At 35.9% G+C, this 12,094-nt stretch overlaps 1 protein-coding gene across 3 annotated transcripts in view; it reads right to left on the reverse strand.

Moving 5' to 3' along the window:
• Positions 1-10,840, reverse strand: part of LOC132700985 (33 kDa inner dynein arm light chain, axonemal) — a 56,283-nt gene extending 45,443 nt beyond the window's left edge. For all 3 annotated transcript variants that reach the window (XR_009618704.1, XR_009618703.1, XM_060668590.1), the window contains exons 1-2: positions 10,571-10,840; positions 8,344-8,544 (exon numbers count right to left, since the gene is read on the reverse strand). Coding sequence is in view for 1 of the 3 variants with exons in the window: in XM_060668590.1 (XP_060524573.1) it covers positions 8,344-8,544; positions 10,571-10,669 (300 nt within the window). In the remaining 2 variants the exon portion in view is untranslated. The remainder of the gene's footprint in view (positions 1-8,343; positions 8,545-10,570) is intronic.
• Between the last annotated feature and the right edge of the window lie 1,254 nt (positions 10,841-12,094).

Here is a 12,094-nt window from a genome sequence, read left to right on the forward strand (position 1 = left end):
ATTTCTGCAGCCGCTCCACCTGGGTCTTGTGGCATATTCGCAAATCCGAGAATCCCCTGCCTCCGATGTTTCGAGGTAGATGTACCCTCTCTCTGCCAGCTCGTGGGTGGTGAGCGCGGAATTTAATTAGACTTGTTCTTAAGGTTCTATTCAGATCATCAAGCTCTGTTGGCATCCAATCGACGATGCCGAAGCTGTACGCCACTGCAGGTTCGGCGTAGGAATTGATTGCAGTCGCCATGTTACGGCCTGCCAATCTTGTTTTTAAGATGTGCTTGACTCTCTCTTTAAATCTCTCGATGAGCAGCGTCTTGACACTTTTAGAGTCTATTCCTCGCGCCTGGGCAAGACCTAGGTATTTATATGTTTCAAATTTATCCAGCGTCGTTATTTTTCCATCACCACTATGTTGTGTAAGCTGATGGCCGTCCATCTGACGCCACTCTCCTCTATGAAGTCTGCCAACTTTACACTTCTCCAGACCGAACCTCATTCGAATATCATTTGAAAAGTTCTCGATGCATCTGAGCTGCAGTTTTAGTCCCTACTAATTAATTATTATTATTATTACTATTATTATTATTATTATTATTATTTTGTATGAGAGGTTATAAGGCGAATCTTCCTCAGCCCGTTATGGGCGTCTCAAGACACCCTGGGGATGGATGGTGTGTCCCCTTGGCGACGACGGGTTGGCAACAGCCGACCGTGTAAACCCAGTGTGAGCGTACTCACACTTCCTCTCTTGGCGACAAAACAGTGTGCCCTCCATCTGGAACTGCGACAGCATTACTTCAAATGGAGTGTCGTCCGGACGTGCGTTCTGTTCTCTCGCGCCCTATGATCTTTCGGTCTCCTATTGACTAAGGTTCAGCGAGCTTGTATAAGATTTGGCCGTTCTATCCTCTTGGCAGAAAGTATTTGCTTTGCCATTTTGCAGACGTGGTCCCAATTTGTCGGTCATTCTAACATTTTTCTACTAGGTTGTCTGGGCTTATGTGACCGAGTATTTGCTCTGCTGTATTCCGCTGCAAGTTCCATCTTGGGCAGAAAAATAGAGTGTGTTCAACCGTATCCACGTTTATGCAATAAAGGCACTCCTCGGTTTCGGCCAGATTGAAACGTTTGAAGTAGGCTTCAAAGCACCCGTTCCCGGTGAGTATTTGTTTCAGAAAGAAATCTACTTCACCGTGTCGTCTCTCAAACCAGGGTCTTATATTTGGAATTAGCTTTTTACTCCATTCCGCTGTACCATCATCTATGTACCATTCTTCTTGCCAGCATAACATCACCGTGTTTTGTGCTTCCGTTTTAGCGTCTGTTCCATCTTTCTTTATACGAGCTCTGCACTTAACTAGGAGATTAATAGGTGGGATCCTAGCTATCACCATAAGTGCCTTATTGGAAGTTGTTCTGTATGCTTCGGAGACTCTTATGGCTACCCTTTCTTCTCAACTGCTTGCTCCCATATTGAGGCGCCATATAGTAGTATTGAAGTCACTACTGAGCATAATATCCTCCTGGTGCTTTCACGAGGCCCATTCACTTTTGGTAGAAGGCGACTGATGTTGTTCAAGGCCTTGTTGGCCTTTTCTGTTACGGCTCTGATGTGGGCCCCCATGGACATGTTTCTATCTAGTTTTATACCTAGATATCTGACTACTTCCTGACTCTGAACTGTTGTGTTTTCCACTGTGACTGAAATGTTTTTAACTTTCCTTGCAGCAACAAGTAGGACTGCCTCCGTTTTTTGGGGGGCTAATTTCAGGTTTTTAGATTTCATCCATTCCGTGACATTGTAAAGGGCATGGTTGGTTACTGTTTCCATTATCTCGGCTCCTTTTACTTCTGCTAAGATAGCCAGATCGTCAGCATATCCGACAAGGGTAATACCATTTGGAACAGGAATTCGGAATACACCGTTGTAATACACATTCCATAGGGTTGGACCTATTACTGATCCCTGCGGGACCCCGCATGTGACGTCCATTTGCGCTGCCTCACCTATGCTTAAACGCCTATCTTCGAAGTAGCTTGCTATGATGTTATACAGATAAGGGGATTATTATTATTATTATTATTATTATAGCAGTGGTTCTCTGCAAACAATCTAGTCCTTAACCAACATAAAACTCAAGAACTCACTTTTTCTTGTAGCAAAGTAGACTTTCTTCATCAAGACAATATTACTCTACTGGGATTCGTTATGGACCGGCCAAATCGACGGCATATCAGCCACTGTTTAACAAAATTGGCCCTAAGAACGGCCTACTTCGGCCTACTGCATAGTGTGTTGTCTTACGGTGTTGTGTTGTGGCTTTGTGACTTTGTTATCTATATGTTTACTTTTCACTTTATGTATTATTTACATCTTATCTATTATCTTGAAGTATTTTGTATAATTTAGTGCAAGTTGTGTGTACTTTATTAATGTTTTTTTATATATTTTCCCACTGCGGTAACCAATGTAATTGCCATACTCTTGACGTACCATTTGTTGTTCTTGTGACTTATCTGAATGATTAATAAAGTTCTATTCTATTCTATTATTATTATAATTATTATAATTATTATTATTATTATTATTATTATTATTATTATTATTATTATTATTATTATGGTAATGATATGGTTTGCCTTCATTTAGTATTTCTTGTTGCTTGTGTTCCAGTTTTTTTTTATATCTTTCGTGGATCATCATATTCTGAATTTTATTGTTCTATTTTGATTTCAAGTACTAATTATATTGCATTTCTTCCATTTCTTCTTGTTATTTCTTAAAACTAAAGTATCTTTCATTGTCTGCAAAATATCACGTTAAAATAGAAAATATAAAATAATAAGAAAACCTTTGAAAATAGATATAGGGAACATATCCAATTAATACGGTATTATTCTGCATCTGACCATAAATAATATACAGAGTCTTTTTTAAATAAAAAACTTTGAAAATAAAATAATATCTCGTCAATTTTCGACATCCTGTTGAAGATAACCCAACAAGCATTTTTACGTAGCACTGACATCGTCATAGACGACCCGACGTCGGCAGCTGACGTCATATATCGAACTACTGATTTGAGACAGATTGAACTACTACCCCTTTCAAAAATACTTTATCAAAAATCGTAGGTAACATGTTTTTACTTTTATGGGTATCTTGACACACTAAATAATTAGTTAGCAAATCAACTTAATCTCTAATAATTTCATATTAAGGTTTGTGGGGAACCAAGATATTTTATCACAGATATTAACTTGGTTAGGCTTGTGTTTTTTAAAACATAAATCATTTTACAAAAGATAACTTTTTGGATCAATTTTAATTCCAAGTGGTAAAATATATGTATTCTTTGCCGCATATGCATGGACTGCTGTAAACTCCTGGCACCTCAAAGAGTTGTCTTTGACGGATCGAAGATGTTGAGAGATTTTTGGACAAGTGGTAAATCTGGTGTTGGCGTTATATTTCGTTAGAATTTTTGATATGTGGTCAGTGATGTTTTGAATGTAAGGGAGGACACTAGTGGCAAGTGTGGTATTGGTGTATTTTGTGATAGAACGCGTAATTTTTTTTCAAATTCGAAACCCTGGATATTATATGACGGGATGCATAATATCATTTTTTGTAGATTTATTTTATTATTAGATTTATTTTAGTCCTCCCTATACGTATTTGCAATGTTTTCTGGTTGTTTCATATGTTTTATTGAAATCTGTCAGAACCCAAAGTTTATTCTCATTAGCATTGATTTTGAGAAAGTTTGACATACTTTTAGTTTAAAACGGGTTAGGAGACTCTAGAACTGACCACTTAGATCGGCTGATTTGAATTCCTTGGATTTTCATCTCTACAGCGTGAGTTTTGAATGATGTTACATTATTTCTAACACAACACTCGTTCACCATTGTTAATTGTTGATAATCGCTTATACCATACACTTAAGCACGAGGATAGCAATTAACTATTTTGCAATTGATTTCTTAAATTAGTAAATCTATATTAATAGATTTGGATGGATAGGTTTCTTCATTTGACCGATATATTTTTGGAGAAAGAGAATGGGGAGTTAAATTGTTTTGGGGTAGATTACGAATTTAAAAAAATCTCAAGTTACAAAAGAAAAATAAAAATTCCCAAAATAACATAGCATTTCCACGAGCAGATAAAGCAATAAACATAATAGACAATAGCACTTAGAAACAAACTAAGCCCGTCATAAAATAAAATAAGAATTAATAGAGTTTAGGCAAAATTGTTTTGAATTTAATTATCAATTTTACATTTCCGAAGAAGGATTAATTATTTTTCCAACAAACTTCCACAGGCTACTGTAATACTTTTTACAAAACTTCTGGATTCCTCCTGAAGAATCTAACAGGACGACTTGGCGACTTGGCGAAGTTCGCCTCAGGAAAAACCGAGGCAGGAGGAATGCAGAAGTTTTGTAAAAAGGATTAATTATGGTCAACCCATTCAGTCTTTTGGATTCCTCGTGCATCAGTTTTTGTCCAGAAGAACTAGCTAACGTTTCGCCAATCAACCTGTTGGATTCGTTAAAGCTTCACTGAAACTGGTTCGCATTTTACTCTGTACCTTCTTTTATATTGATTGAAGGGGGCGGAGCTGAGAGGCATAAACACCGTCTCCAATGACTGATTCCCATATTGGTGAATCAATACGTGAAAATATCATACACCTTTACGGGGAGAAAACCTTTACAGCCACCAAGTGTTATGAAAAACTAAGACAGGAGGGTTATTTCGCTATGCAACTTGAATTTTCTTATAAATTGCCGCAACCAGAACTTGATGCCAACATTTACCAGAAAGACACAAGCTATCCTGGACAAAGCTAGCAAGGCCCTACTCCAAGACCAGATCAGGCGAACCCTGTACGAAATTAGTGAGACTGAGCGACAACTTTTCAGACTCCACCTGAAACTGAGCAACGAGATCCATCAGTTGCTGTGGGACCGCATAGAATTATTAAGATCATGGTGCACTGAGTAAGACAAGAACATCACGTCGAAAAAACTGTAGAAGAAATTAGTCAGTCAAATTCCAAAAAATCAGGACAAGTGCGAAATACAAACCGAAGCAGTACAGTTCATAATATTTCAGCATACGATCTTTCCGATACAGAAGTCAGCGTACTGAATAAAGGATTCAACTATGCAATTGCTCCAAAAAGAGTACCCGTCGAAGAGATCGTTTCCAACGTCGAAGCAAGTCTTTCGTAGACGAACAAGATGCGGAGTTAATTAGGCAAGATGTCGCCAGAGTCTTAAGACAGTCAAAACCACCGCAACCAAACTTAAGCAGAGAAGAAATGAAAGCCTTAAGGAATCGAAACAAAAACGAAAACATTCTAATAATGCCAGCAGACAAAGGAAATGCCACTTTCGTCATGAATACGTCGGATTATAATGCAAAATTGGAGGATATTTTGAACGACCCAATATACAAACTAGTCACCAGAGATCCCACGACATTTTTGGAAAAAGCAACTAAGTCCAAAATTCTCGATTCATCAATAAACGAGGATACAAAGAAGAAACTTATTCCGAGGGAAAAATCGAGTCGTTGTCCAAAATTCTACGGGCTCCCAAAGATCCATAAGGACGGGGTTCCTCTGCGTCCAATCGTAAGCGCCTTTAACTCACCATTACGCTGGAAAAACATCTGGCCATAGTGAAAGAGGCAGATTCCTATGTTAAAAATTCAGAACATTTCACTCAGATTTTAGGTTCTCACAGGATGGTCAAGGACGACATTATGGCAAGTTTCGATGTCAAATCCCTCTACCCGAGCATTCCAGTAGAAGAGGCACTCTTGCTTATTGAAGAAAACGAAGATCTTCCGCCGTACATAATGGATCTGTCAAGACATTGCCTGAAAAATGCTTACTTTATGTATAACGGGAAAATTTACAGACAAGTAGATGGAGCAGCAATGGGATCATCTCTCTCACCTGTGATTGGCAACCTCTTCATGATTTACTTCGAAAAGAAAGCAATAGAGAAGGCAAATCTGAAGCCAAAACTATGGACAAGATACGTTGATGACGTATTTGTTGTATGGCCTTTTGGCAAGGAGGAGCTTTTGAAATTCCTAGATCATCTGAATTCCATTCACCCAAGGATTCAATTTACAATATAACTTGAAGAGGATAACAGTCTGCTCTTTTTAGATGTGCACATCACAAGGACCGAAGATGGACACTTGGAACACACTGTCCATAGAAAACCAACACACACTAATAGATATCTGAACGCTAAATCTCATCACCACCCATCACAGATACAGGCAGTGGCAAATACATTAATTGCTCGGTCCTTCAGGCTCACAAACGAGAGGAACAGAGATGAAGAACTGAAGAAAATTAGTACTTGTCTTCGACAAAACGGATACCAAAGGCGCATCATCAGCAAGGCAATCAGTAAACAACAACAGCCGCAGCAGAGAGTGCAGGACGAGACCCATCGAAGATCGGTCGCTGTCCTGCCATACATCAAGGGGGTTACTGACAAAATCGGCCAAATATTACGGAAACACAACATGCCAACGGCATACAAACCTAATCATACCATCGGAGAAAAACTAAGAAACCCAAAACAAAAAATTACTATGGAAAACCAAGGAGTATACAGTGTAGCATGCGGATCGTGCAGCCTGACGTATGTGGGACACACTAACAGAAGGATTTCAGCCAGGCTCGAGGAACATCGTTTAACCATAAGAAACAAACAAACAAAATCTGCTTTGTTTCAGCACCAACACCAGACAAGCCATACAATTGATTTCGATACTTGCAAACAAATATTCCTGATTTTAGGACTAGGATTATACGACAGGCCGTCGAGCTAGAAAAGTCCGGACACCTGAATACGAGAGACGACGCTCTGCATTTTTTATCCAATACGTGGATAACCCTGTAAATGGTTTTAATAAGAAAGCTAGATATTTTGCTAGAGAATAAACTCAACAACAGTTGCCGAACACAATCACGAAACCGGATATACAATTTTATTCGATTAAACTAAAATTCTTTTATGTAATCAAATGCAATCAAAATCCGAGAGTCTATAGAAATATATAAGCAACCTAACAAACTTAACCGCGGCCCAGGCCTTTAACTGCCACCAATATGGGAATCAGTCATTGGAGACGGTGTTTATGCCTCTCAGCTCCGCCCCCTTCAGTCAATATAAAAGAAGGTACAGAGTAAGTCGCCAATTATCCTGTTGGCTTCTTCAGGAGGAATCCAGCAGTTTTGTAAAAAGTATTACAGTAGCCTGTGGAAGTTTCTTGGAAAAATAATTAATCCTTCTTCGGAAATGTAAAATTGATAATTAAATTCCAAACAATTTTGCCTAAACTCTATTAACTCTTATTTTATGATGGGCTTAGTTTGTTTCTAAATGAGAATATTGTCTATTATGTTTATTGCTTTATCTGCTCATGGAAAAGCTATGTTATTTTGGGAATTTTTATTTTTCTTTTGTAACTTGAGATTTTTTTAAATTCGTAATCTACCCCAAAACAATTTAACTCCCCATTCTCTTTCTCGAAAAATATATCTATCCAAATCTATTAATATAGATTTATTAATTTAAGAAATCAATCGCAAAATAGTTAATTGCTATTCTTGTGCTTAAGTGTATGGTATAAGCGTTTATCAACAACTAACAATGGTGAACGAGTGTTGTGTTAGAAATAATGTAACATCATTCAAAACTAATGCTGTAGAAATCCAAGGACTTCAAATCAGCCGATCTAAGTGGTCAGTTCTAGAGCCTCCTAACCCGCTTAAAACTAAAAGTATGTCAAACTTTCTCAAAATCAATGCTAATCTAATAAACTTTGGGTCCTGACAGATTTTAATAAAACATATGAAACAACCAGAAAACATTGCAAATATGTGTAGGGAGGAGTATAATAAATCTAATAATAAACTAAATCTACGAAAAATGATATTATGCAGCCCGTCATATAATATTCAGAGTTTCGAATCTGAAAAAAAATTAAGTGGTTTAATGGTAATATATAATAAAATGGTAAATGGTTAAAAGATGCAATTAATCAAATTAGATGTTGTATAATACTTATACTCATACCTTGGCAACTATTATCATCTCATGCACACGCTCATAAAGAGAACTTTTGTATTTAAAATTTTTTGATAAAATAAACTGTTATTGAGATATTAAACGATCCCGAAATAGTGAGCTGCTGGTATATTACATATAATTTTGAAAAGCTTTACAGAATGTTTTTTTGGTGCCAGCTTAAACACTTATTTTTAGCATTATGTTTGAAAAAAAAGGAAAGTTGAAATACCTGTCTTTGCTGTAGCCGCATATCCAACTGTTCTTGTAAATTAATAACATCTAATCTGGTGGCTGGCGTTGTAGATACTTGCTGTCTCCAAAGCTGTCCATCTTCTTCCCACTCTTTTGGCGGCAATATCGTGTTTAGTATTTCTTCCGTCACGCGTCTTTCGTCAGCCGTTAAGGGGACCTTCTTGGAAATGTCTTCCGCCTAAACGCATTCGCATTTACTTTTCATTTATAGATTTCAGATGAAAGGACACATTTATAACAAACGTAGCAACTTCTTAATTATAGAACGTTTACGATCCCTGCCTCAGTAGTGTTAAAACAATGAGACTAATAATATTAAATCGGAATTATTGTCAAGTTGTTGTCATTTTTGAACCATTATGTACTACATAATACATTCCTGGTATTTTTCATTCTTTAACTAGACTAGACATTGTTAAATGAAGTAACTTCAGATATCCTGTTAAACTACGACTGCCTGCCTAATGATATTTACAATCCTTCAAGTAAAACAAAGAGAACCCTAGATAAAATCATTAAGTAAAAAAAAATCGATACAATAATGAAATACAGGTGAATGTGTGAATACACATGAAGAAATACATACAGTGAAAAATGGTAAATACAAAAGTTACATACAGGGTAGTTCAAAAACGAGTGACGAATAAAACATGCATTTTTTTAAATGGACCAACACTCTATTTTTATATTTTGTTTTGACGTCATTTTGAAATTCTTCAACTTTTTTTATTAATAATAATACATACCTAAATATTTAATCCAATATTTTAATTTTTTTTTTAAAATACTAGTTTTCACACCTGCAAACAAATTACGATACCACCATTATTTTAGCGTTATTAATTAGATGTTACAGGGTGTTCAAAATAAACGAATATATTTGGATCATTTTAAATTGAAAAATCTCGATTTTCTTATATGGCAAACCACATATTTTCTGAAAGATCTTACAAAAACCTACAACTTTTATTAAGTATTTCATATACCAATTCTTAATATTTTTAATAACATTGTAAAATTTTTGCTTAACAACTGAGTAAATAAATTGTGTCAGTAAATTAAAGAACATTAAGTATGGATTTTCCTAAAGCTGAATGGATTGATATTATTTATATAGTGGGTAAGGAGGGAAAAAATAATTGGCAGTAAAACATAACAAGGCGAAGTACAATAATAGACATATACCAACTAGACAATCCCATCAGTGTTTAATGGAACGGTTTGATGCTGGCGGTAGTACTGAATATGAAAAACGGAGAGTGATAGACCGTAATGCAACCAAAGAGGCAATTTCGAACAACTAGTTAGCTTATAAGATACATGCCAATTTAGCGTTAATTTCACCACTAGAAAACACAAATATCACATCCCTTCCATATTCCATTAATTTAAAAGCTGGTCGTTATTTTAAGCAAAATTGCTAATCACAATATGTTGCAATATCTACGGCTCCAACAAAGTTTTTTCTCCTATTCATTTTTTGTTGGCTAACAGTTTTGTCTTGACTAACTAACATTTTAAAAGGATTATAAAAGCTAAAATAAATAGCAAAGTATTAAAAATAGTTATATTACATACTTAGTAAAAGAAAAAAAATGGTGCGTCATTTAAGAAAGTCGCGATTTTTCAATTGAAAATTAAAATAAATTTTAATCCAAAGCAAAAAGCAATTTTAATGTAAATAATTTTGGCTATTAAAATTTATTCGTATTTTTTTTTTTTAATTTTTATGTACAGCAAAACATTAAGAATTCAGAGAAAACATCTGTTTCAAATGCCCGGAAATGGAAACGATATATTTCCGCAAAAAATGTTTTGTATTTACTAAGGCTTCTAAACAACAGAAATACAATCCTAATTTATGGTAATGATTCCGGATAAAAGTGTGTAATTATACAAATAAGTCAACATATATTTAGAAAAAAGTTAAAAAAAACTCTCTACCGTGCACAAATTGCGATATAAGAAAATATTGAAAAAAAGAAATTCACAATGCGACAAGTGCTCAAAAATGGCTAATCTGTTACGCAACAAAATCTAAAATATCGAAACACAAATGTTAATTTAATTAATTTGAAATCCCTTGTCAACTAACGTTATCGCAACCATTTTTCAGAAACTGCAGTCTGTTAACTTCTTCCCCGAAGGCGTAATTCACAAATATTAAGAAAAAACTCAAAATGTTAGACACACAGGGAACTTACTTCAGACGTTGACGGCTGGTCAATTACTCTGTTCACTACAAGAAATGGATTGCCGTACTTCACCAGGGTGCTTACAGCAGGAATCAATCTCTCCGTCATTTTTCGAGAAAATCGAAGTAATTATCTTTTCAAAGTACAGTATTTCCGTTGACGTAGTCAAATCGGTTATTATTGGTTACCAAGGCAACTCATGCTGATATACGGTATTGACGCAACCTGAACTAATAATACCGATTCCCCTCCGCTAACAATGCACAAATGAATTTTAAGAAGTAATCTACCTCGCAATAACTTTGTGGCCGAGAGGGGCTGCAACAGGGGATGTCAACACACTAACCAAAACTAAAATATTGAGTACCACAATGCTCATTTCTAGATCCGCTGTTGTTTATTGTATATGTGAATGACTTGATATTCAAACTTTGCCTGATATTTCAAAAGCTGCTTCAGATCTAGGCGAAAGATAGTTTGGTGCCAATAATTTTGTTTTAAATAAAGATGAAACCCAAATTTTGAAAATACCGACTAACTCGAGATGAGCGGTAGGTAAAGCACAGTCAGAGCAATTGTTCAGTTACGTCATGACATCTTTATCTAGTTCATTTACGCCTTAAGATCAAAATTTGGTGGAAAAGAGCAAGCCCTTATTTTAAAACTGGTGGACTATTCCACTGAAGCGCTATACACAATATATTTACTTACTTTTTTATGAACGAGCAATTTAAGTTTCTGAAAATTGTTAATTAGATAGGTACTTATTACCTATGTCTACCTATAGCGTGTTGCCGATGCATTAGCTATTTATCTATGATCAATGCATAAGCTTGCTTCTGAAGGCATCAAAACCTATTATGAATTTATGGCACTGCTTCTTTGTGCGCAAAGTCGTAAATCTATATAAATTTTTCGTGGTTTTCGTAACGAAAAAATTCAATAATTTTAATAATTACTTTCCCTCCCTCATAATAATTTACACGAAACCGATAGTGTTGATATTTCATATGGTTCATTATGGACGAGAAAGAGCAATGGACTGTAATTTTTTGTTAAATTGGAGCTAGAAATAACGCGGCGATTCAAAAAATAATATATTGATGTAACGACACGAAAAATGACAATCTCTTTTCTTCTTGGCCTACCTTGCTGTAGCTCTCTCTGACTGTTGACCGGCACAATTTCGCAATACTTGGCGGCACTCGAGATTTTTATTCTGGCACGCGGAAAATGCTCTCACGTTGGTCTCTACCTGAGTCGTACTAGTCCCGATCACAGCGGAGTACGACACCCAAGCGACATACGAGTTTTTTCTGGCCATATACCCAGAGAGATTGTCACCAAAATACGCGGAGAATATAACCGCAGCAATTAATTAATTGAAAACCAATTTCAATTTGCTCGATATAAAAATTCCCCAATTACAAAAATTAAAGAGGAAAAATAAAACACAACAATTCCGATTGAACGGAACATACCGCCCACCTAAAATGGCAACATTTTATTAATAAATCCAAAAAAAAGAAAATA

This window comes from Cylas formicarius, unplaced genomic scaffold (assembly GCF_029955315.1).
Source record: "Cylas formicarius isolate icCylForm1 unplaced genomic scaffold, icCylForm1.1 PGA_scaffold_4__25_contigs__length_36172078, whole genome shotgun sequence".
Lineage (NCBI taxonomy): Eukaryota > Metazoa > Arthropoda > Insecta > Coleoptera > Brentidae > Cylas > Cylas formicarius.